General features: G+C 38.1%; 2 protein-coding genes and 1 pseudogene across 3 annotated transcripts; 2 read left to right on the plus strand and 1 right to left on the minus strand.

The window, feature by feature from the left end:
* The first annotated feature begins 1,930 nt into the window (after positions 1 to 1,930).
* On the plus strand, positions 1,931 to 18,849 carry oclnb (occludin b). 2 transcript variants are annotated; one of them, XM_088336227.1, is made up of 9 exons: positions 1,931 to 2,038; positions 9,957 to 10,033; positions 10,758 to 11,460; positions 12,652 to 12,810; positions 13,979 to 14,094; positions 15,023 to 15,112; positions 15,241 to 15,412; positions 15,977 to 16,018; positions 18,102 to 18,849. In XM_088336227.1, the coding sequence occupies exons 2-9, from the start codon at positions 9,981 to 9,983 to the stop codon at positions 18,198 to 18,200; spliced, it is 1,434 nt and encodes a 477-aa protein (XP_088192353.1). In that variant the 5' UTR covers positions 1,931 to 2,038; positions 9,957 to 9,980; the 3' UTR covers positions 18,201 to 18,849. The 2 variants fall into 2 exon arrangements, with proteins under 2 accessions (XP_088192353.1, XP_088192354.1); XM_088336228.1 differs by having other exon boundaries at positions 10,818 to 11,460.
* LOC148365793 (U2 spliceosomal RNA) lies at positions 16,866 to 16,987 on the plus strand (annotated as a pseudogene).
* On the minus strand, positions 18,760 to 24,498 carry sdf2l1 (stromal cell-derived factor 2-like 1). The gene is made up of 3 exons (XM_088336229.1): positions 24,255 to 24,498; positions 20,555 to 20,751; positions 18,760 to 20,469 (listed from the first exon to the last, which is right to left on the minus strand). The coding sequence occupies exons 1-3, from the start codon at positions 24,424 to 24,426 to the stop codon at positions 20,179 to 20,181; spliced, it is 660 nt and encodes a 219-aa protein (XP_088192355.1). The 5' UTR covers positions 24,427 to 24,498; the 3' UTR covers positions 18,760 to 20,178.
* Between the last annotated feature and the right edge of the window lie 1,419 nt (positions 24,499 to 25,917).

A 25,917-nucleotide genomic window follows, 5' to 3' on the forward strand; every position in this document is an offset into this window, starting at 1 on the left:
TCTCAGATCGTAGGCTTCGGGCCGGGACATAGGGGGAGATCAGATCTGAAAGATATGAGGGGGAAAGTCCATGTATGATTTTGTATAGTAGTAGGAGAACCTTAAAATCGCATCTTAGGCTAACGGTGAGCCAATGCAGGTTAGCCAAAATTGGGGTGATGTGATCGTACTTTTTTGTCCTTGTTAAAAGCCTCGCTGCAGCATTTTGTACCAGCTGAAGACTCTTAAGTCTGGTCATCGGAAGACCGGAAAGTAGTGCATTACAGTAGTCGAGACGGGAGGTAACAAACGCGTGAATTATGATTTCCGCATCCGACTGAGAAAGTATAGGACGAATTTTAGCAATGTTACGGAGACGGAAGAAAGCGGTTCTAGTAATTTTCTTCACATGTGTTTGAAAGGACAGATCGGGGTCGAAAATGACACCTTAATTTTTAAGTGAGTCGCTCTGTGTGATGTGGCAAGTGTCGATGTTCGCAGCGGTTTTAGAGAATAAGTCACGGGACTTAGATGGACCAATAACTAACATTTCAGTCTTTTCAGAGTTAAGATGCAGGAAATTGAGTGGCATCCACTCTTTTATCTCAGTGAGGCAGGCCTCCAAATTTCCACAGTTTATTGTGGCAGATTCCTCCATCGGGAGATAGAGTTGAGTGTCATCTGCATAGCAATGGAAACTGATATTATACTTGAGAATAATATCACCTAGTGGAAGCATATAAATGCTGAAGAGAAGGGGGCCAAGCACTGAACCCTGCGGAACACCACAGGTAACACTAAATGGCTCAGATGTCAAATCGTCATATTTAACGCAGTGTGTCCTATCTGAAAGGTAGGATCTGAACCATAAGAGGACGTTTCCTGAGAGACAAATCCATTTTTCAAAACCGTTCTAGCAAGGTATTATGGTCCACTCTGTCAAATGCAGCACTAAGGTCCAGCAGCAGCAAAAGTGATGATGCGCCAGAGTCCATTGCCCGTAGGAGATCATTGGTTACCTTAATCAGAGCTGTCTCAGTAGAGTGGTTAGCCCTGAATCCTGATTGCATTGATTCAAAGAGATTGTTCTCAGACATGAAATCATTCAGCTGCTGTGCCACTACTTTTTCAAGTATTTTAGAAAGAAATGGTAGGTTTGACACAGGTCTATAATTACATAAGTTTTCTGGATCAAGGTTGGGTTGTTTCAGTGTGGGTTTAATGACGGCGGACTTAAAAGCCACTGGAACTACACTTGAGGAGAGTGATATGTTTAAAATATTTAGAACTGAAGGTGCAAGAACGCCAAAGAGACCTTTAATAAGTGAAACTGGAAGCGGCTCGAACTGGCAAGTCGTCGGTTTGGCCGTATTCACCATTAGAGAGGCATTAGAGAGGGAGAGAGATAAGAAAATAAAGAGGGAGACAGAATTAGCGAGAAATGGAGAGAAAAGGATAGTGAGAAGAGAGAGAGAGAGAGAGAGAGAGAGAGAGAGAGAGAGAGAGAGAGAGAGAGAGAGAGAGAGAGAGAATTTTCAAGGGAGTCGACTCCTTAGTGATGAGGGGGAGTCGGCTCTCCTCAGACTCTTCAAACAACCTTCTCATGGAGCCGTTACGTTCGCGAACGACACATCATTGATATTTACTACTAAAATACTAACTTAACTTTGACAGTTGCCATCAACTCCATTTCGTGGTTGTATTTGCATTGAAAACAGAAGCGTTTTTCGCTTTCAAACAAGATACAAATATACACACAATACCATATAAAATCTAAAAAAAAAAAGAAACAATATGTGCTGTTTTTTGTTTCTGTCCAACCCTCAATTAAAATGAACTAAAGGTGCAATGATCTTGTTATTGGAATGCAAATGACTAAACAGTTGTTTTTATCTGCGGTGTCCTTGTGTGGATGAGATGGCCAAACAGGTTGTTCCAGTAGCATGAAGGAGGAGCATCACAATCACACGCCTTGAAACTGGCTTTTTCCCCAGGTGCACAGCACAGGTATCATCTTTCGCAACATAACTCTCCCTAATTGGAAATAGAACATTTCTAGGTGAGTTTTACCTTAAAATCATTCGAAATATTTCTGCTTGAACGATATCTGATATTTACTAAAATTCGTATTGGTGTTATCCCTCTCAGTGAGGCCATTGTTAAATCAGCTGCTTCTCGATTGGTTGTCTAATGTTTTATTTATGACTTGGAGATCACCACCTTCCCAACACCTGTCTCTGCTGTTCGGTGCATAATAAACAGTTTTGAAATATAACTCACAAAATGAATTGCTAAAACCTTCCAGAAATTTGTATTTTTAACAATGTTTTCAAATAAACAACAATGAATCACCACGCCTTCCTAAGATAAATAGTAGCATTCGAAGCTTATCAATGTGCTCTTTAAAACCCAGGAAAACAATCTCCTAATTTATATTTTATCTAAGTTTCAATGTTATGACTTTCCCTAACTAGGTCCCAACAGTAGAAAAAAAATGAAATGTTGTTTTTATTCACATTTCCCTGTAAGCTGTATAAAAAAAGTACAAGTATAGTCCTTAAAATGAAGACAACACAAGGCTACAAGGTAATGATTGCTATTTTCTAAGAATAATTTTTATGTCATCGTTAACATTGTTTATTTGTTGCTCTTACAAACTGGTAACTAAATATGTAAACATTCTTTCTGGGGTTGATGTTTTTGTTCAGTTTATCTTTTGAATTAGGACAGTAGTGTGACGCTCCCTTCAAAGAACCTGTTTTTTTGAAGGTGAGGAGTTTCACTTTTAAACCAGAATTCTTAGGTAAGATTGACAATTTTGTAAATCTATTTATTTCATGTTTTTAACTCGGCCTGATCCTCTTCCAATAAATGTGAGAATTTCAGGCACTGAAAAAAACTTGTTTACTGCTATTTTTTGGCATGTACAATATTTTTCCACATACTCGCCAACAATACCACTTTACGCATAAGACTACTGTTTTTTTCCCCTTAAATCGCCTACCTTAATAAAAATCTACCGCTTTTTCAAATCCAAACGACGAAAAATCTTGACTAGACTAGTAATTTAGCCTACGGCTGCTTTATTTTTAAGCGAGTCCAAGACTTTGTGCAGGTATAAATGCTCCAACGATTGCATTTGATTTCCTTTTTATTTAAAGTTCGACACTTCCCGTTTTAAACAAACACATCTTGTTGTGTTTTTAAAAAAATTGGAGACTGATTGACTGTTTAGCGCATAAACTAGAGTGCTTGAATAGATATACCGCTTTTCCATGTCAAAAGGTTGGCATGTATAACGTAGCCACTGCTTATGCTTTACTAGGGTTTTACCACAACATAATTTAAATTTGAACTTAGGTTCATGGTTAACCACTAAAAACATAATTGAATTTGATAGATTGTTCATAAAGGTTTGTGTGCTCCTAAACTGTCAATTTATATTGCCTGTTGTTGAGGTGTTATTAAAAAATAGTAAAGTAGAATATTTTTTCAGCTAAATATGTGTTAACTACGCACAACTGAGTTCAAGGAGCCTTTATTATTATTTTTCCAATAACTTTATTTTCCCACATCTCAAATTGATAACATTACAAAAGCCTCAAAGACCAACCAATTGTAGTCTTGTTCAAAAATTCTACTTCTTATGCCTCTATTCTTCAATACCAGTTTTGCATGCCGGCGCTCATTTTAGGACCCGGATGCTTTCTTTTTTTTCTCACTTTTTGGGCACCAAAGTGTTCTAACAGATTGTCCTCATTTGACCTCTTTCGACGAAATTCTGCAATGGCAGTTGCGCAGTGGCGAGCATTGCTGTCTTGTGATAGGTCAAGAAAAGGGGTTGCTGCTTGTAGCTCAGTATTATCCCAGTCTTTTGGTCTGTTGGATGTCTACTTTAGGTGCAAAATCCAAGGCGGGACATTTGAGCTTTGTAGTCAGCAATTGCAGTGTGTTTGCAAACTTGGCTGTTATTCACTCCTCAAACAAGAAGATTTTGACGTTGTCAAAGTTTCAAGGTGTTTCAGAAAAAAATCCATCGGCAGCTTGAAGGAGTCACAAAAAATCAATGTGTAACCAACACTGTGTCTTTCACTTAAACGGTAGTGCTCATTTCTATAGAGGGCAACAAGAGTTGCTACTTCGCGCTTCAGTTATCACTGGTTCACTTTTTCATGGGAATTAAAAAGAGTAATAAAATTTCAGATGAAAAACAACGCATGCTTACTGGGCCATTGAGGAACGTTTCAGGCAGCCAAGATTCAAGCCGATTGCCCATTCAATTTTTTTAAAAAAAGATAACACCGACACAGCACACCTCTCGCGAACACGCTGTGTCTTCTTGTCTGCTCGACTGCGCGAGAAGGGGGTAGTGAGGCGGGGGCAGCCCAGATTCACACCGATCGGCCAGCACCCCTTGACTTGAGATCTCCGGTGCCAATTTATATCATAGAGTCTTTCATACTGTATTGTGACCGGACACCTGCTTTGCGTTCTCTCGGCATCACGCTGAGAATTTGTGTCCTCTTTGGCTCTCTCACTCTTAGTCAGAAAAGCTTTGATCAAATTTTCATTATTTCTAACAAATTTAGAAGCCTGTAAAAGCTTTCTCTACTCTTGGCCGCCAGACTACTAAAGCCAACAACAGTACTTGTTTTGGGCACCTTCTCGCTTCGCCAAACAGCAAAAATGAACTGACTTGACCCTATTCAGTTTACCTAAAACGTCCAGGTTAGCGGATAGCCTCATTAGAAAAGCCTTGGTCATCTTAAAGTGTATGTGGGGTCATTGTCAGGCTGGACTATTGCCCTGCAACCCAGATTTTGAAGGGAAGTTATCATTCTTTGCTCCAGTTTTTCACAGTACATGCTTGCTTTTTTTAACTAAATGAAATGCAACTCCCTTATTCCAGTTGCAATCATGCAGCCCTAAACCATGACATTCCCAACACCGTGCTTGACTTTAGGCACGACACAAACATGTTTGTCCTCCTCACCTGGTTGCGGCCACACATGCTTCTCACCATCTGAGCCAAATAAATTCAACTTTGTCTCATCAGACCAGACCATATCTTTCCAGTAAGCCATGGCCTTTGTTTATATGCTTATTTGCATTGTGTCAAAGCGATGTTTCTTCATTGATGTTCTATTAAACATTGAAATGAAACCTCTGCAAAAATGTGAGGAGTACTAATTTTTGTGACATACTGTATCTCCTTTGGTTCAAACAGGTAAACATACAAATTGGCAACCACAACATGTTACACATGGCTCGTGTTTGCATTCATTTATTTGGAGTGTAGAAGAACCAAAAAGAAAGTAAAAACTTTCTTTGCGACTTCCTTTGGGGAGCCTAATGTGTACTGGAAAAACAATGCAGGCTGTCTGCATGCTCCTCTTATTAATGATTGCATTTACACTTAAGCGATGATAGACCTTAAAAACCGGCCCCTTTTTACTCACAGCAAGACAGACTGTGTAGAACAACAAGAGACATAATATGTGTAAACAAGTATTTTTATTCACCCACTTGTGGTAGTGTTGCTTATCATACGCAGCAGTGCAGGATTTAACCGACTGCAGCTCTTCTACAAATGGTTTTACTCTGTAATAGAAACTGTCACAATTTATTTAAATTTGCGATAAAAAGGTCAGAGTACCAGTCCCTCTTTTTTTCCTGTACTCTGCATGAACATTCCCCACATGGCTGAAAACTCTCTCGACATCCACATGAAGCAACTTTCCCATCCTTTTTTACACAGAGCAAGAAATGAGGACGTTTTGTTGAAGATTTAATCCACCCAGCATATCCCCCTAGAAGAGATTTCCATTTTTTTGTGTCAACCTGATCCTTCAGTTCTTCTCCTCTTACTTTCCGGTTCTTCCATGCTTAACCACCAGCCAACAGCAGGCATTCAAACAGCTGGGGGTTCACGAAAACCTAGCCGGTCTGGCATGCCTACTCTAATAAAACACCAACTTGACAGTGTTGGCTAAGATAATTTGTTGTTTTTTAAAACAGCTGAAATCTCTAAAAAAGTGATTCACATGAATATGGCTCTTTTTTAAGTGCTGCACTACCTCACGTAAGGCAGTGGTTTTTTTTAACCAGAGTTCTGGGGGCAGACTAGTATGCCACAAGGCCTTGTTTCGTGTGGAGAGGAAATGGCCCAGTTTTATCCTTGCAAAAAACTTACCATTGTTCAGTATCTCGGCTTTTTTCCAGTTATAAGCCGGACATTCATCCATATCAGTGGGTGGCAGTAGATTGCTATTATGTTTTTTTATACTAGTTATCTAGTCATGGGTTAGTTGGTTGGATCCCTTAACCACTAGCGTCATAGGGGCACCATTTCCTGTACTGTGTCTTGGGCAAGTACAGCCTGGTCAAGTCAAATCATGTTTATTTTGTACACTCCTTAATAACAAAGAATTTTAAAGGGCTGTACAGACTATTGCAAACTACAGACTATTATTACACCATTCCCTGATCTAAAACCTACATGAGGGCAAGGAAAATCTCAAAAACCTCAGCATGTGAATTTCCCTTAGGGGATGAATAAAGTATCTATCTATCTATCTATCTATCTATGAATAAACTTTGAGAAGGGACAATACTTCCAGGATGACCAGGCTGCAATGGATGTAGCATTAACAAACGATACACAAACATTGTCAATATGAAATATAGGTCATTCACAAGCTATCGAATATAAGTGTGTTTAAAGCCTAGAATTAAACAGTTACACTGAGGTTGCAGATTGAATCTCAGTGGGCAGAGCATTCCACAGCACCTGGGCCTCAAATATAGAACGCTCTTGAACCTGCGGATCTCTTCTTTGCTCTTGGGATCACTAGTAGACCAGCATTTTCAGAGTGAAAACTCCGGACCGTGACATAGGGGGAAATAATCTGAAGCATATGAGGGAGCGAGTCCATGCATGATTTTGTATACTACCAAAAGAACCTTAAAATCACATCTTAAGCTAACAGGGAGCCAATGCAGATTAGCTAACATCAGGGTAATGTGATCAAACTTTCTTGTCTTTGTTAAAAGCCTCGCCGCAGCATTTGGTACCAACTGCAGGCTCTTGATTTTGAACTTCTGTAGTCTGGACAGTAGTACATTACAGTCATCGAGACGGGAGCCTGGTGGCGCCCATCCCTCATGAGGCCACCTCAGACCGGGGACCTTTCGCGTGTTAGGCAAAGTTACAGGGAAATTTATTCAATCAATTATTTTGTTTGATGATATAAAAAAAAATAGAATTGAATTGTCTTTACTGTCTATGATATCAATGTATCATCCCCCCCCCCCTTTTTTTTTTTTGCAGAGTTCTATTATTTTCTGAATTTCCCCCCCAAAACTAAAAAAAGAAGCAATTTAGTAAAACATGTTTGTTTCATTGGCAGGTAATTTTTTTCTCATTTTGAAAATTACGTTTGTGTCTATATAGAAAAACCAAAAATAGTAAAATTTGAAAATAAGTTTGTGAATCGTGTAAAATACAAAACGATTGCATAATTACTAACCACAATTTACTATCTGTATTACCTTCTTAGACACAGTGAACACAAATACTACATAAAATTTTGTACCGTCAGTTTGGCAACATGATAATTTAAGGTACAGGTATCGAAGTCAAATAGACGGAGAGCCAAATAATACTGGTTACTTAAAAAAAAATACAAAAAATAATGGGAATTTTCTATCCTTCATTACCTTTTAATACAACTGGGTTAAAATAAAAGAAAGTGAAAACCTCTGAGAACTAAAAAATAAATTTTGTTTTCAAGGAGAAGCAAGTCCCTGAGTATGATGCAACGGTGACTCAAAATCATATCGGGGGCCTTAGAAAACGTTCTCACGGGCCACATTCACGCTGCGGGCCTCAACTTTGACATGAATGATGTAAGAGTTTAAAAAATGTTACCAAAAAAATTGGCACTGGCTGTCAATTTTTAAATATTTTTTATGTATCGTGAGCCTCGAGATGTTTAAACGAAAAAAAAATGTGCCCTGGCTAAAATATGACAAAACACTGCTTTAGGGGATAAACCTGTGAAGATGAATCTGCTTTCTCTGTGAGCAAACAGCAATATTTGCGTAATTCTGTCACACACTGAATGGTTTAGTTTTAGTTTTATCTATTTAACTTTAAATGCTGTTGTGATTTTACTATAGTTTGTGATGGTGTTGGATTGCATTGTAGAGACAGGCGCTTCTGGTATTTTGGTGTTTTGGGTGAAGTCTGAGTGAAAATACAGAAAAATGTTTATGAATTTCTGGGTGTTTTTTGTCCGGAATTTTAAATTAAAGGGAAGCTCAGGGATTGTGGGGATGCACATTTTCTCGCTTGTTAATTGTTCATGTCTTGTTTATCGCTTCCCACTCAAATTCTATTGCTGAGAGGCAGTTGCATTTCCTCATTTTTTCTTCTTCTATATTTTTAGTTATTCTTTGTCATCATGTAAGTTTGAGAACTGGAAATGTTTTAACTACTGTAGTCCTTTGAGACTCTCTGAGCTCAAGGACTATGCAAATCAATGACTTGACTCATAAAATAATTGCTAAATGATGTAAGATTACTGTCACATGACCAGATCCAAGAAACAGCTGAGTTTCGGCATTAAAGGGACAGTGTATTATATAATGCCTCCTATTGGGAATGACATTTTCATTCATTAAAAAAAAAGATTTAAATCATAAGGAAAAATACATCATAAACAGTGCAGTGAAATTCATCTGCCCCCTTCCTAAATTCTGTTTTTTTTTTGCATATTTGTCATTCACAAATGTTTCAGATCATCAGACTATTTTTAATATCACACATAGACAACCTGGGGAAATACAAAATGCAGTTTTGAAATTACTCCAAGAGTCCAGTGTTGGCTCATCCAGGAGGTTAAAATAGAACCTCGAAAAACATTCAAGGAACGGCAGGTACCCTCATGACTCCACTATAAGAAATATACTAACCAAAAATGGCATTCATGGGAGTCTTCCCAGGTGAAAACCAGTGTTGTCAGCCATCAGCCATAAGTTCGTGCCCTTAAACTCGATCATGCAGTGGGAGAACGATTCGAAACACACCAGCAAGTCCACTTCTGAATGGCTCCAAAAAATAGAATAAAGGTTTTGGAGTGGCCAAAGTCCAGATTTAAATACAATTGAGATGCTTTGGTGTGACCTTGATTAGGAAAACCCTCCATAATGGTATACAGTATTTGAAACAATTTTGCAAAGAAGAGTGGACCAAAACTCCTCCACATGGTTGTAAAAGACTCATTACCAATTATTGCAAACATTTGATTTCTGTTATCACTGCCAACTCGCTATTAGGCTCAGGGGGCAATTACTTTTTCATATAGAGACAGATAGGTTTGTGTCTGTGTGATATCAAAACTGGTTTTAATGATCTGAAACCTTTTGTGAGTTATATAATGCACACAAAAAAAATAGGAAATGTGGGCAAATATTTTTTCACGGCACTGTAAACATGCACGTTTATAAATACCGGTAGGTTCAGAGAGTGCATGTATTTCCAAAACATGAGCCTCACCTCAAGGGAACAGACATAATCGTCCGCCATGTTTCTGCTACAGGTGCTCAAAAATGCTGGGCAAAAAATAAATAGAAAGGGTGCGTGTTAGTCACTTTGATTGTCTGTAGTTTGTATTCTCCCCTTGTGCTTTTTAGCACCTGTTTGCAGTTGCACTACACAATACATCGACATCTAGTGGTCAAATAATATACACTGTTCCTTTAACAAACGCAAGGCTCCTGGTCACAGGACACAAATAGACGTGTGAAAGTAATGAAAATGGATTAATTGATTTGCTCATCTTTGATTAAGTATTTGAAATAAAATTACTGTGTTTAGACTATTGGGGACACATGACATTGTATTGACTTCAGTATGATATATATGTTTTGTCTTTAGTTTCAATGAAAGTGAACATGTGCAATTTTGTTTATAGAGCATATTCTAAGTGGACTTCGCTATGCCTCGTGATAAAATCAGCAACGCGCCATACCAGCCAAGTGGCAGCAAACAGTGAGTGTGTTATTATGTCTAATATTTGATATTTTTGTTCATTATTGACTGTTGGCTTCAAGTGTCATTGGAATATTTCTGCTGGTTGTATTCTATTACCCAGCCTAAAAAATGTTGTCGCTGTGATAGAAATTGCCCTTCTATGGTCTTTTAACTCAAAATAATTTATACATCAAACTCTCTTTTATAGCAAAATATTAATGTAAAAAATGCATATTGCATGTTATCAAAACTGTATTGGCTTAAATGTGACTTGAATCTTTCTGAGGCGAGTCAGACTCAGTTTTGTGCAACTGTCTGATGTGCTTTCTCTCTTAATGTTCGGGCATCACTGATGTAATGCAATGATACGCAAAGTCTGCTTTGCAAACTTTGTAAGTAGTGTTTTATTTATCAAACTTTGGAAACATTGGTACGGGCACTTGATGTTGACGCTGTAATTCCTGTACGTTACTGTATGTTGCTCGAGACAGAGATGCTATTGCACAAAAGCGACTGTCAGCTGACATTATAATCATGTAGCGATACCTCACTGTTGGAAAAACATGTCTAGCGACAATAGTCTACAATGGAATTCATTGTCGACTATTTCAATAATCTATTTTTGTCGAAATTGTCGATTAATAGTTGCAGCACAATTGTGAACTCTTTTCCATGTGTGCTAGGTCGAATGTTGTTGAGCCAAACAAAACTGAATCTTAATTTTTGTTTCCTTTTGTTGCAGCCGACACAGACACAGTGAGGTTATGTCTAATCCGGTGTTTTCCTATCATGCATCCGACAGGATGCTTCACTTTTATCGCTGGACTTCACCGCCAGGCGTGATGAAGATACTTTGTATTTTGATCATCATAATGTGCGTGGCCGTGTTTGCCTGTGTGGCCTCCACACTGGCTTGGGACTACGATATGAACGCCTTTGGCCTGGGCGGAAGCACCGGCCTGGTGCCAGGCTATGGTGGTGGCTTTGGTGGTGGTGGCTACGGAGGAAGTTATGGTGGAAGTTATAGTGGAAGTTATGGTGGCCAGTACGGAGGAGGCCTTGGCGGAAGCTATGGTGGTTATGGAGGTGGCTATGAAGGAGCAACACTTAATCCCGTAGCCGGAAAAGGCTTCATTATTGCCATAGCTGCCATCACCTTTATAGCCGTGCTAATCATTTTCGTGTTGGTCGTGTCAAGACAACGTGCTGCTCGTTCGCCAAAGTTCTACCTTGCAACAATCATCATCTGTGCCATCCTGGCATTTTTGATGATCATCGCCACTATCGTGTACTTGGTCGCCGTCAATCCATCTGCCCAGTCATCTGGGTCCATTTACTACAATCAGGTTCGCCAACTGTGTGCCCAGTATCAAACCCAGAACCAGGCCTCGGGCATCTTCATCAACCAATACCTGTATCATTACTGTGTGGTGGAACCCCAAGAGGTGAGATAGTGATGTTGCTTTTTTTAATCAGTTGTTTTATATTTTTAATTTATTTGTTTCAATACTATTAAAATAGGAATAATTTAAAGGTGCATTGAGGACGTTGCTATACTCTAATAGCAGGGGTGTCAAACTAACTTTCACTTGGGGCCACATAAACGTAATGCCTGCCCTCACAGGGCTCGATGTGACCGTTAATGTAACTAAATGTAATAGGTAGGTAAAATAAATGTAACTCTGAATATTGAAGTCATTGTGTTAAAAAAATGTCACTACACATTTATAATATGGTATAAATTAAATACAGTATTACTTCTATATACGGGCTACAATATATTCAAGTTATTAGATGTCTCCCACATGCAAGAGAATTTCCAAGTTGTAAGAATTTCAGGATGCTACGATGAGAGACCGGGGCTTTAAATTCATTTTTGTATCTTATTTATCTTATAATTGTATTTTTATGTTCAATTACTATTTTAGTGTCTTTCTAATGATTAATAAGATATGTTGTATAACTATTTAGGGTTATCTTGGATGCTTTTAAGAGGCCTGGAACAGATTAATTGGTTTTGATTTATTTTGTATCATAAACATTTGCTCGATGTACGAGCAATTCTAGATAAAAGCGCAATACGGAAAAAAATTATTGTCCTATGTAGAGGTATTACTGTACAATAAAATAACTAAATATTTTTAGGAAAATGTATTTCTCAATTTAACTCATCGATACTGATATACTAGCTATTCAAACACAGAAATATATAAATACATACACCAAATTTCATGGTCGACAGGCATTGTGAGAAATGTAGTTTCTGGTGTCTATTTTGACCTGTTTATTTTTAGATGCTCAGAAATTTTTAACTCTTGTGGGTCACATAAACAAATGTGGTAGGCCATCAATTTGGCACATGTGTAGTTTCTTTTTAGTTTAAAGTGTTTTGGACTTGTTTCTTGAGGAGGGAAACAGTAGATAGAGTAGCACCACACAAAGGATGCAGCCATGCTTTGGGCCTGAGGTGGTAGCTGCTAGTTGAAAATATCAAGGGCCAACTTTTGCATTGCACCAAGGAACTTTCTCTCGAATACTCTACATTTTTCATAGTTGTGTGTATCATCACTCAAATGAACTAAACTGTCACTAAAATATATTTACTGGACAATGAAAATGTGTCTTTTATTTTCCAGGCCATTGCAATTGTCTTTGGCTTCCTGGTGTTTATAGCCCTCATCATTCTTCTAGTGTTTGCTGTTAAGACACGTTCCCAAATCAGGCGCTGGGGCAGAGACCGTATCCTATGGGAAGAAGTTAAAGTTATCCATGATGGACAAAGCATTGGAGAGTGGGTAAGTTTAGTTTGCTTGAATCTGCACTTTTAAATCCCAGTGGAAGGCTGCACATTTCACACATAGGCCTTCAGTGATGTCCTACTTAGTCCAGCTAGAACAAATATCCATCCAATTACCAGCATTTAATGTATGGCGTCACGATCCTACACAGACACACATGTTTGCATGACTGGGAGTCACATTGCCTTAATTGCAGCTATTTTCCAGAGCATTTAGATATATATTAAGCCGAGTCAGCAATATAAATGTACAATTGTACAAAATAATCCAAACATTGAAAAATAAGACAGCGACATCTTAAGGCAAATATGGCACACTATAACATTAATGCAACTGTATTTTTACTAACCATAAAGTCTGTATGAATGTTTCTTTTGTACTAAAAAGTATGGGTTAGGGAAAATAGGTATTGTATAATACCCTTTTATAAATTTAAGGGTTGTTGAATAAACACATCATTGAATCAAGTGACATAATTGCAGCCCAAGTCAATATATTTAACCATTCGTGAAATTAGAAAAATGTTTTATTTATTTGACAGAGATCTTGGAATCTCTAATATGTTCAGTCCAGTTTCTGTGTGCCTTATCTTAACATGATTGTATTTGTTTCCTCCTTGTCAGAATTCTAAACATTGCAGAGTAAATCTTTTTACGTTTCCGGCTTTCTTTCATGTATTTTGCTTTAAATGCTTAATAAGTAAGGTTTTAATTCTGACATTATTCTCAACCGTATTTTTGGACATGTATTCCAGTTTTTTAATTGTTTTTAATTTCCTTTTCATGTGGTTTGCATTGTAAGACACACTTTTGTTTTTAAAAGAGTGACGTAGGAGTTTCTGATCAGTTTCTGGGCGTGGTTCTTTTTCAAAGTGTGTAAATGTAATTAAATTGATGTATCTCATAATTCCTTCCACACATTTATCAACCTAGGAAATGCATTCGACAGTATACATAGGTCATTTTTTCAGATTTATTATGCGCAGCAAAGATTTTGAATCTGACGTTTTCTTTTGTAACAGCTGTTTTTAGCGACCTGTGCTATGGTATTTAGGCATGCGGGAGCAATGGAACAAGTTTGACTTGCAGAACAACTTTCCTACCATTTGAGAAGACGTTTCGACCTTATAAACAAGGCATGTGTGTGTCATTGTCTGTTACCACAGGTGAAACATGTGTCAGGTGAGCCGGAAACACTGGTGAATGACTACAACGACCAAGTCGGGGCGCCTGTGGGCTATATTGATGAAATCGACCAAAACAAGCCGATTTATATGCCAGGGTAAGCATTGATTCAACAGGAGCATGAATAAATGACTATGATGATGCTGTGACACTGCCATCTTTATTTTTATGTAAATATATGCTGCAGTTTTCGGCTGGTACTTATTGTCTTGGATCACCCGAATACCGTTTACCTCACGACTGCGCTACACCAGGGCTAAGGATTATTTTAATAATCGATTAATCAATCAATTACTTTTTCGATGAATCGATGAATTGGATTTTAACAAAAACACTTTTAATTTCCCCTTCTTATTCAAATATTTAAATATTGGTCAGGTAGAGAAATAGTGCACAAAAAAACGAATATTCTATATTGTAAAACAACAAAAAAATCCAAGTGTATGTCAAATAGCTTAACAATAAACAAAACACATACAAATGTATCGCCGCAAACACCCCCAACTACTAAGAGCTTGAATCCTTTTTTACATTTAAATATCTTGGAGCTGTCATTTAAGAAAGAGGGGTCACATAATTATAGTGGTAGTTTAAACGGGATACTGATTCCAGGAAAATTGTATCGATCTGATCCAAGTACTTGCTCAGTATCGATGATATCAATCTATAGATTGATTTGCCCAAACCATTTTTCACAGATTAGGATCAAGGAAAAATGTTTTTGACAGAGGGGGAGTGTTCACCGGGCTCCATGTCACTGCCTGGGAAAAAAGGTTATGACAATTAAGTATAACAATAACTTTGATCATTGCCGTATTTTTCTTCTGGTCCACTTCACTGTCATGGTGTATTGCTTTAATTAATGAGACTGGTCTCCTGTACTATAGAAATGTTGTACGTTGTATGGTGCCCAAGTTATTCCCGTTATTTTATGACGTTCATAGTTATCTGTTTGAGCAAGTAGGAAAAAAACAAACATTTTTGTACCAGTGAAAAGTAAATGCAAACTTAAATTTTGTTTGCAGGAATTCTGATATCTCTATGGATGGACTAAAGAAATATTATGACACAAATACAGATTCAGGAGATGAGCTTGAGGAAGAGAACTTCAGCAAGTAAGAAGATCAGATATCATATACATAAATATAAAACCTATTATCTTTTACTTTTGTCAATTAGAGCATATTCTTGGTATCTCTTCAGTTTGCTTTCAATGTGAAGCTCGATCTCCATCCCTCTGTAGATTGTTTCCTTCCATTGTTGATGAGGAAGAGCGCCTGACCTACAAACAAGAGTTTGAGCGGGATTACAACGAGTTCAAGAAAATTCAAGTTGAACTTGACAACTTGAATGAGAACCTGGCTCAGCTCGATCGAGAACTGGACAAATATCCCGAGGGCAGTCCACAGTTTCTGGTAAGCCTCTCCATACCATCTTCAAATCAGATGATGACCAGTAAGGGGTGGTTATAGAAAAACAATGTCCGGGGGGAAAAAAACCCTCAAAACCTGAATTATTTAGATCATCAGTTGTCGAAATTTTTGACATTTAGGGACAGTGTGTATTATTTAGTGCCTCTTAGTGGTTAAATCAAAAATAGTTTTTCGAGTATTGATTTAAATAATAAGCAAAAATACTAGAGCTTTCATATAAACATGCACATACTCGATAAATGATAATTTATATGACATACCCTGAACTTCATCCAAAAGGAGCCAACATACAGTAATTGTCTGCCATCTTGGTGCTATGATTACCCAAAGACCTCACAAAAAAACTTTCAAAAAGAAGTAAAATGGTAAAATTGTGTTCACTTTGAGGATCCGTAGTTTGTATTCTTCCTTGTTCCTTTTAGCACTCATCTTTCATTGCACTACACAACGCACATCTAGTGGTCAAATATGAAAACTGTCCCTTTATGTATTTTTGTTCCGTCTCTTAACTCTCCTTCAATTAATGTGTTTGTATTTGGTTTTCAGGATGCCATGCAACAGTATACCAAACTGAAGAATGTAAAGAAAGTGAGTCATTTAGATTTCATGCATATCCTTGGTTTTAATAACGAGTTGGGATTTCCTGAGTACAGACTTTTTTTGGCACAGGAGTACCGACCGGTCTGGGTCCCGATCCAGTATCTTGAGATTTTTTTTCTCGATTTTCTTATTAAACTCACGTCTAAATATACATTTAGACTTGTAAACAGTATATACTAGTATGTTTATTTATATATTAATGGTGAATTTCATGAAATTGTGATTTTAATACTTAACCTCAACGTTCTGTTTTGTAAGCACTACATTTAGTGGTGCACATTGAACCATCTAATTCTCCTCAACTTTGAGTTGTTTATTGTATGTAAATTGTTTTTAGATCAAATAAAATACATATAAAATATGCAAATGCTAAGAATATGACCATGATACTTACATTAATCTACACTTTTTGTGCAGCAAAGAGTGATAAAATGTTATGTTTGAGGCCACAAAACAATAGGGGTTGTCATTTTTGCATGCTAAAATCTCACTATTTTTAGTCAGAGTACCAGATACGAATGTTAATTTCGTTGTGCGTTTCACGTTATAATGACAATAAATTCTATTTTATCCTTCTATTTTAAAGGGACAGTGTGTAATATTTAGTGCCACCTAAAGGTACAAAAAACTTTCATCTAGTAAAAAAAAACCATCGTAAGTGACAGATGTATGTGAAATGCACAAGGAAATTAAAATTTGCCTCTGGAACCGTGACTATAGATTAGTGTGATCATAATATAAAACCTAGTGCCTTGTCATATGTTATTAATACCATGAGTGGTTAAGTGGTTGCACTCTACTGGTGGTCACCGTTGGACGCATCAGGTTAGCGCTGATTAATGCTAGGACCTTAGCTCAGCCTTGATTTTTGCATTCCGGAGATGGAATAAGAGCTTGCTCTGTCCACACCACGCATCGGCCCGGTATTGCAGTACCTCCGGGAACGGTGCATTCGCAATGATCGCAACAAGGCTTTAGGGCTAGGACCTTAGCTTAGCCTTTTGGCTGAGAGTAAGTGTCCCGGCTCCTAGGCTTTGTAGCATAAAATGAACTGACCGATAACGGATAATGGATAATGAATAACGAAGATAGATCAATAACCCTTAAAAACCCCAAAACCCCCATGTAGCATATAATGAACCGACCGATAACGGATAATGGATAATGAATAACGAAGATAGATCAATAACCCTTAAAAACCCCAAAAACCCCATGTGACCTTGGTTTGAATCCTGTTACATCAGGTGTTTTGCAATAATACGGTGAACTCTCATACTGGGCCATCTTCTTCAGGCCATGTGAATCGCATACCCATACTTGATTTTTTTAGGTAAAAAAAAAAAGGTGCTCCACACACAATTGAATACGGCATCTATCAGAAACGCTTCTGTTCTTTCAGTATCATATGAGTCATTGTCAGGTCGCTGGCATTTCCTTTAATCTTCGAGGAACAATGACACACGAATGCAATTTGGTCCATCACCGCGGCAACCACCAATGTAAAAGCACAAACACATCTGTGTTGCAATCTGACACTGTTCTCCACTGTACAGTTGCCCTAGCGTTGTTGTCTAGAATCACAGGGCTGAAGGCTCACTTTCTACATGACGCAGGTCTTACTCTTGGTATCTTTTTAATATGTGCTTGTTTTCGTAATAGTTCCGGTAATCCCCATTTTGAATGGTCACATAATTTGTGGCTTTTACAATGGACAAATTGAGTTTCATTTGTAAATTTGAGCATGCAGCTTTTATTCAGGTGTGCTCTGTAGTTTGGCATTTAGGGTACACACGCTGTTGTTGAGGGGGAGCGGTTCTAGTCAGGGGTCCTTCTTATCTCCACTTGCTGCAGAACACCTCTGTGGCGGGTGTGCTGGAAAATGAATAAACGGAAACAAATTCTATGAAATTAGACTATTATTGTTAAACTCTCAAAATTGTGCCAGATTATCGTCGGCCGATAGCAATCAGCTGAATAGCAATTGGCAAATAGCAATCACCTGACACATGAGCGGTACGTCACTTAGATGACATCGTTTTTAATTGATTTTTGCATTCCCTGTTCATTTCAGTCCTCCGATTACCAGATCTCAAGGCGGCGGCTCAAATACCTCCGCTCCAAGCTGTCACACATCAAAAGGAGGATCAGTGACTATGACCAGCGGCCTTGAAAGTTCAGTTTTAATCCAAGGAATGATGCAAACATGTTTTCTCACGACACATTTTCTCAATATGTCAAGACTCCTCACTATAAACCTAAAATAGATATTTTAAGGGTTAACCTTGCAGAGATTTTATATGGCTTTTCTAATGTCTTTTAATTCACAAACAACAACACAAAGTAAAATTAATAACTAGACAATAACGTTTTCTCATCTGTACATATTTTTTTGTTTTAAATTTCATGTAACATTAAAGGGTTGTGCTGTTTTTTTAAATGTACTTTCTGATAAGCTGATACAAGAAACTTATCACTTTTTTAAAACCACACCTCAAATGCCATTTACTTATTTTAGCATTTAAAGTTTTAATGTAAACCTTTTGGTTAATCATTTTTTTTTATGTTTATCATGAGTGAAATAAACTTTTACTTAATATTTTGTTGATTTTTTAAAAAATCCTTTTCAATTGAACCTGTTTATTACTACTTGTATATTTGTATGTGTATATTTTGATTGGTGAGATTATGATCTGCGTGTAGACTCATTATGTGGGAAAGCAGGAACCAAGTGCTGAAAAAAGGATAATGTTTAATAACAAAAACAAGAAACAAAGTAACAAAATGTTTATATGAATAAAAAACAAACTTGATTGTGGCAATGACTGCTGAGGTTATCGGGTACAGGCAATAAAAAAACCTGGAAATAATGATATGGAGAGTGATCAAAGGTGGGCGCTCCTCACCCACTCCTTCCAGGTGGGGGAAATCGTGTGCCAGATCATGACAGGTTGCCCTCTTTGAAAATGATGATAAAAATAAGATAAAAAACAAAAACACTACATAAATGACTGTATGACCACGTTTTCCGAATCCCCTTTTCCTTCATGAATTAAACATAGGTTATTCTACGTCGATTATATGCTTTTGCTCATACCTAGTCATTTGTCATATCAAGACAAATGTCTGAAACATATCACATTTGGTGTTATGAAATTTAGTCCCTGGGCTGCTGCCGCTCGGGGCCCATGGGTGGTCTGTCTTTTCCCATGGATACAGTCTGTTAGGCCAATTTTGACAGACTGGTGCATCTTGCGCGCTTCAACCCTCTACTGGGTGAGTTCGGGGTGGGGGTCTTGGGCATCATGAATTCATTGTGCTGCTGCTCTATCAGAACTACATCGAGCACTTTCGCGCATGCATGTGATCAATCTTGCAGCTGGAATGGATAGTTTGCCGAAATTTTGTATCTTTTCACTTTCACTTTGAAATGTGAGATGCTCTGTAGAAATAGACCAAAGGAAGGTAACGTAGACAGCAAAGAGACAAAACCTCTTCACTAAACGGCATAGTCGCAAATATGATTCACAAAAATTTAAGAAAAAAAGTAACAATTATTTCATATTTACGCCGTTCAAAGCCAAAATTCAGATAGAGGAAATGTAACCGAGACATTCACTTTTTTCAATTTGTATTTATCTTGTATTCATTTGTGTAAAAAAACAGTTTGTACTTTGTAGCTTATTAGGGCAGTCACAAAAAAACCCCATCAACCGCTGATTAACAAACGGAAACCGTGAAATATTAACACAAAAAGTATAGGGATATGATACATAAATATGTGCCCAAAGGTTTTTTTTTTCTTGCAAGAAACACATTTAAAACAAATCTGTAAATAAAACCCAAATTACTAATACGTATAATTATACATAAAATTATACTTATAATTACCCAAAGAAACTCTTGATATTATTCCTTTTCAGGGTATTTATCAAAAGTATGTATGGTATACAGTATATTACTTTAAATTGATAGGAGACACAGGTGCCTTGGTAATTATAAAAATGTCCCTAATGGCCGTTAAATTGATTGCATGTTGCAATGGCACTTGCTCCATCAACCAAAATACCGCTAAAAATGTAACAATCAATATTCAACAATAATAAACCAAGGAAAAACAATGCACACATTTGGGATTATTGCTTTTGCTTTCAGAGTTCAAGGTAATGAGTTGATTGGTGGAGCGGATCCTGGCTTGGCTGGATGAAAACACCTTCCATGACTTGCCACCAATTGTGCTGATTTTGTGACGTCATTCCGTGTACTTCTCGTTGGCCACTGATTGGAGGGCCGTATTGCTCACCCGTCACACTCAGGAAAACATTTGTACCCACGTGCTTGAATCGCACAGCGCCGTTGCGCTTCCAGTAAACACCGTCACACTGCACTGTCCAAACATCCAGATCGTCGCCGTTGCCATTCGCTCCAAATGCGCTGACCTCCTGTAGACAGAGCAGTTATGTGTACACAGTATACAGTATTAAAGGTAATACTGTAAAACTATTACTTTTGGCGCACACGACAAACCTGATTATTAGACAAGGGGGAGTTAAAATGGTGTGTGTGAAGGTTGCGGCTAGTCTTCATGTGTGTGATGCGTATATCCTGACCACACTTGATAGCTGTTCCACGTTGGCATGGTTGGTTTGCTTTGCCTCGTATCTGCCAATAACTATTTCCATCGTCTGCGCTCTCAACTCCAGTGACAGACTGCTGTCCGCTTCCTGACACACATGGACACAAACACGCAGAAACATATGGACATTGAAGCAACCAAAACAAAGTAATTAGTGTAGAACAGTTTACATAAAAAACTGTTCAAAGGTTTTGGGTCATGCAGACAATTATTTAGGGGATTTTAGCATGCAAAAATGACAACCCCTATTATATACTGGACTGTCTCAGAAAATTAGAATATTGTGATAAAGTTCTTTATTTTCTGTAATGCAATTAAAAAAACAAAAATGTCATACATTCTGGATTCATTACACATCAACTGAACTATTTCAAGCCTTTTATTAGTTGAATATTGCTGATTTTGGCTTACAGCTGAAAAAAACACAAAAATCCTATCTCAAAATATTAGAATACTTCCTCAGACCAAGTAAAAAAATAATTTTCTAACAGCAAAACTAAATCAAACATTTGAAAATGTCCATTGATGCACTCAGTACTTGGTTGGGAATCCTTTTGCACGGATTACTGCATCAATCCGGCGTGGCATGGAGGCAATCAGCCTGTGGCATTGCTGAGGTGTTATTGATGCCCAGGATGCTTCGATAGCGGCCTTCAGCTCATTTGCATTTGTAGGTCTGGTGTCTCATCTTCATCTTCTTCTTAACTATACCCCACAAATTCTCGATGGGGTTCAGGTCAGGGGAATTAGCAGGCCAATCAAGGACAGTGATGCCATGGTCAGTGCACCAGTTACTGGTGGTTTTGGCACTGTGGGCAGGTGCCAGATCATGCTGGAAAATGAAATCCTCATCTCCATAGAGCTTTTCAGCAGATGGAAGCATGTAGTGCTCTAAAATCTCTTGGTACACAGTTGCATTTACTCTGGACTTGATGAAACACAGTGGACCAACACCAGCAGCTGACATGGCTCCCCAAACCATTGCTGACTGTGGGAACTTCACACTGGATTTCAAGCAACTTGGATTTTGCTCCTCTCCAGCCTTTCTCCAGACTCTGGCGCCTTGACTTCCAAATGAAATGCAAAACTTGCTTTCGTCTGAAAAGAGGACTTTGGACCACTCTGCAACTGTCCAGTGCTTCTTCTCCATAGCCCAAGTCAGACGCTTCTTCCGTTGTCTTGAGTTCAGAAGTGGCTTGACCATGGGAATACGGCTATTGTAGCCCATTTCCCGGACACGTCTGTGAACTGTGGCTTTTGATACCTGGACTCCAGCTTCAGCCCACTGTCTTTGAAGCTCCCCCAAATTCTGGAAGCGGCTCTTCTTCACAATTTTGTTAAGGCTGCGGTCATCTCTCTTGGTTGTGCAGCGTTTCCGGCCACATTTTTCCCTTCCAACAGACTTTTTGTGGATATGCTTTGAAACTGCACTCTGTGAACAGCCTGCTCTTTGAGAAATTTCTTTTTGTGTCTTACCCTCCTGATGGAGGGTATCAATGATGGTCCTCTGGACAGCAATCAGATCAGCAGTGATTTAGTTTACTGAACCAAGCTGAGTGTTTTTAAGGCTCAGGAAACCCTCGCAAGGTGTTTCGAGTTAATTAGATGATTCAGGTGATTAGTTGAATAGCCTACTTGTATACTTTTTCATGATATTCTAATATTTTGAGATAGGATTTTTGAGTTTTCTTAAGCTGTAAGCCAAATTCAGCAATATTAAAATAATAAAAGGCTTGAAATAGTTCAGTTGATGTGTAATGAATCCAGAATGTATGACATTTTTGTTTTTTTAATTGCATTACAGAAAATAAAGAACTTTATCACAATATTCTAATTTTCTGAGACAGTCCAGTATATATTTAACAAATCAGTTGAAGAGTATGTTATTTTGCCCATACAAGTTAATACTTATTGTTTGTCTCAGCTCTGGCTTTTCCTTTGCCATTCTGCCTTGAAGGCTAGCACATTGGAGTCGTCTTTTTAATGTAGATGAGGACACTGGTGTTCAGCGGGTACAACTTGCCAAAGCTACTGGTTAAGGACCTATAAGGCGTTTATTTCTCAAACTAAAAAATCTAATGCATTGTCCTCTTGCTGGTTGTGCAGCAGGAACTCCCACTTCTCTTTCTCCTCTTGACTCTTCTCTGAATGAAGAAGTACACGCCATTGTAGAATATTTTCAGTTTCTTGGCAAGTTAATTTCTATAAGCGAAAATGGACTGTCAACTTTCACATGAAAGTTATTTTTCTTGCCATTCCAAAAGTTTAATCACACACACAAACGTGAGGCTCCAGATACTCCACTAGCTCAGAGGAAAGTCAGTTTTCGTGCTTCACGTACGATGACATCATTTCACTAGGGTTTTCTAATCATTCTTTAGCCTTCTAACGCAAATACTCTTAGAATACTGGAGTGCTGGTTGCTGGAAATGGGCCTCTATACACCTACAGTGCAGTAAAAACAAATTTGACCCCTTTCAGTTTCTATGTTTTTTGCATATTTATCACTGACAAAGGTTTCAGATCATCAAACACATTTTAATATCATGCAGAGACAACCCAAGGAAAATCAAAAAGCAGTTTTGACATGTTGATTACATTAAGGCACAAAAAAAAAAAAAAAACTATCTGGCCCTATGTGAAAAAGTAAGTGCCCCCTGAGCCTAATAGCTAGTTGGGTCACCTTTGGCAGTGATGACAGAAATCAAACGTTTACAATTATTGCTAATGAGGAAAAAAAAAGCAGGTCCATATCACGAGGATCGCACCACCAAGTTAGACGGGCATTCTTTTTGCCACTCTTCCATAAAGGCCATTTCTGTGTAGTGTACCAATGATTGTTGTCCAATAGACAGACTCCCTCCCCATAGCTGTAGATCTCTGCAGTTCATTAGGAGAGATCATGGGCTCAGTTTTTGGGAGATAAAAGTTTGGAAGGGCGGCGGAGGGCTTGTTGGATCTGCACTAGTCAGATACTACTTCCAATTTATTTCAATTTGATCGCTTGCGCAGTGTTCCACCAGATATTTAAAGTTTGGGAACGATTTATGCATCCAAATCCGTCTTTAAACTTCTCCACAACAGCATATATAATCTTTGTGACGTTCTCTGCACTTAAAACAGAATCCCCACACTAGCACAGAGCAGGTGCATTTACATGGAGACTTACATACACACAAGTCAATTCTATTTATGATCGTAATTCATTGAGGACAACATTGGATCATTCTGGGATCCTTACAGAATTTCTGGTGTGAGTTTGCTGCACTGAAAACAGAGTACAGTACCGTATGTTGCAGTGAGTTGCCAATGTCACGTGATCTTGGTGCAATTTGACGACGACCCACAAATAAGGTTGATAATTACGCCATGAATTACTATTCTTGCTATTATTAATGTTATCAATATTAACATTGTTATTACCACAGTTAATTATATTTTGTATTATTGGAGGGAAAAGTAGGCTACAAAAATGTTTAATGCCGACCTTGGGCCGGGCCGTGAAAATATTAAATAAATATAAATATAATAAAATATATATAAATATAAATAAGGGTAGAGGACCCCGAATCAGTTAGTAAAAGCAATTACCTGACCCGTATTTCACATCGTGGGAATGTAGACGAACGCTGTGTTTGGTGTTCAAGAGTTTTACCAGTGAGCCACAAGTGACATCTTTGATTTCTGTCTCTCCTCCCTCCAAATGTGCACACAAAAGAAAAAATATTAGATATTTCAAAAAAACTGCCCATTTGAAGTCCATATCCGTTCCTCAAGTAACTCGCTAAAGGAGAACGTGAAGCAGCCTAGGTCAGCGTCATAACTGGATTTAGCCAATTGCTGCGCGACATGTAGGAAGATGCGTATTGATATTATTATTATGTGTCTAAAGTGTTTTTATCTGTTTTTTTTGTCTTCCCTGGCGTTCGTGCTTTTTTTTCTATTATTGTTAAAAAGCTTAATCCAAACGTAATATTTTGTGAAAATGGGATTTGCGACTTGAATAGGATCTTAGAACGCGCATGCGCAAAAGCCGTACATCAGAAAGAGAGAGAGAGAGAGAGAGAGAGAGAGAGAGAGAGAGAAAGAGAGAGAGAGAGAGAGAGAATAGGGTCCATCCATCCATCCATCCATCCATCCATTATCTGCACCGCTTATCCTCAGTAGGGTCGCGGGGATGCTGGAGCCCATCCCAGCTATCTTCAGGCAGTGGGCAGGGACACCCTGAACTGGTTGCCAGCCAGTCGCAGGGCACACAGGGACAGACAACTCGCTCGCACATTCACGCCTAGGTAGAGAGTAGGGTCATATACAAATATTGTTATAGTGTAATAAGCGTAGCCTCTGTAATCGTGTATTATTTTTAGTTTGCTGTGGTAAATTCATAAATGCTGCGAATGGCTAGGAACAAGTTCGGGTTGTCCACTGCCCAAAGATAGCTGGGATGGTCTCCAGCGCTCCCTGCGACCCTAGTGAGGATAAATGCTGCATTTATTTATTTATTCATATATGACTACAGTAAAGTACATATTTTAGGATAGTATTAATTTACTTTCAGTTTATTGCCCGCGAATCTTCACTGAAAGGGGCCGTGTGTATTATTTGACCAATGGATAAGATAGTAAGCAGTAAATTGAGTGGAAGGGGGCAGGGGGATTGAGCCTTACAATAAAGCACTACAAATTAAAAAAAAATAGAGAGGAAAAAGTAGTTCATGTCTAAAGGGACACTATGTGATATTTGACCACTAGATGTCACTGTATGGTGGAGTGCCACCAAAAAAGCAAAATCAAGAATACAAACTACTGAGACTCAAAGTGCCCAAAACGGACAATTTTTATCTATTTATTTTTTTGCCCAAACCTATTGAGGTTTTTGGGTACCTGTAGCAGCAATATGGCACACAAATATGTCAGCTCCTAGGAATCACTATATAAGACACACTGTCCCTATAACTTTTTTTTTGACGAATATGTTTGTTGGTTTGTTTATTCTGGTGAATATATTGTTATCTTATAATAAACAGAACAAAAAATTGCTCCACTGGCAGCTATGTTTTGCCCATTTTAAAAGTGGGTTGCGTTGTTTGAGTTGTCCTTAAAAAGTTTAAAGTTTCTCCATTGAGTATGTGCTGACAATGCCCAACTGAGTTCAAAGAGCCCTTGTTCTGTATTTTCTATTGCGCCCATCTGCTCTGATCTTACTTTTACCAAGCCTGTTTGGGGAGGAAAAAAAACCTCAAAAGATGAAAAAG

This window comes from Urocampus carinirostris, chromosome 5 (genome assembly GCF_059441175.1).
Source record: "Urocampus carinirostris isolate Australia breed hairy pipefish chromosome 5, RoL_Ucar_1.0, whole genome shotgun sequence".
Classification (NCBI taxonomy): Eukaryota; Metazoa; Chordata; class Actinopteri; order Syngnathiformes; family Syngnathidae; genus Urocampus; species Urocampus carinirostris.

Excerpts from the sequence above, each read along its gene's own strand:
- oclnb (XM_088336227.1), top strand. The coding sequence starts at position 9,981 with ATGCCTCGTGATAAAATCAGCAACGCGCCATACCAGCCAAGTGGCAGC. Across the intron at positions 14,095-15,022 it reads AAGCCGATTTATATGCCAGG|GAATTCTGATATCTCTATGG; the intron begins GTAAGCATTGAT and ends TTTTGTTTGCAG. Across the intron at positions 15,113-15,240 it reads GAGGAAGAGAACTTCAGCAA|ATTGTTTCCTTCCATTGTTG; the intron begins GTAAGAAGATCA and ends ATCCCTCTGTAG.
- sdf2l1 (XM_088336229.1), bottom strand. The coding sequence starts at position 24,426 with ATGGACTTCAAATGGGCAGTTTTTTTGAAATATCTAATATTTTTTCTT. Across the intron at positions 20,752-24,254 it reads CGATGTGAAATACGGGTCAG|GAAGCGGACAGCAGTCTGTC; the intron begins GTAATTGCTTTT and ends CATGTGTGTCAG. Across the intron at positions 20,470-20,554 it reads CCCCCTTGTCTAATAATCAG|GAGGTCAGCGCATTTGGAGC; the intron begins GTTTGTCGTGTG and ends CTCTGTCTACAG.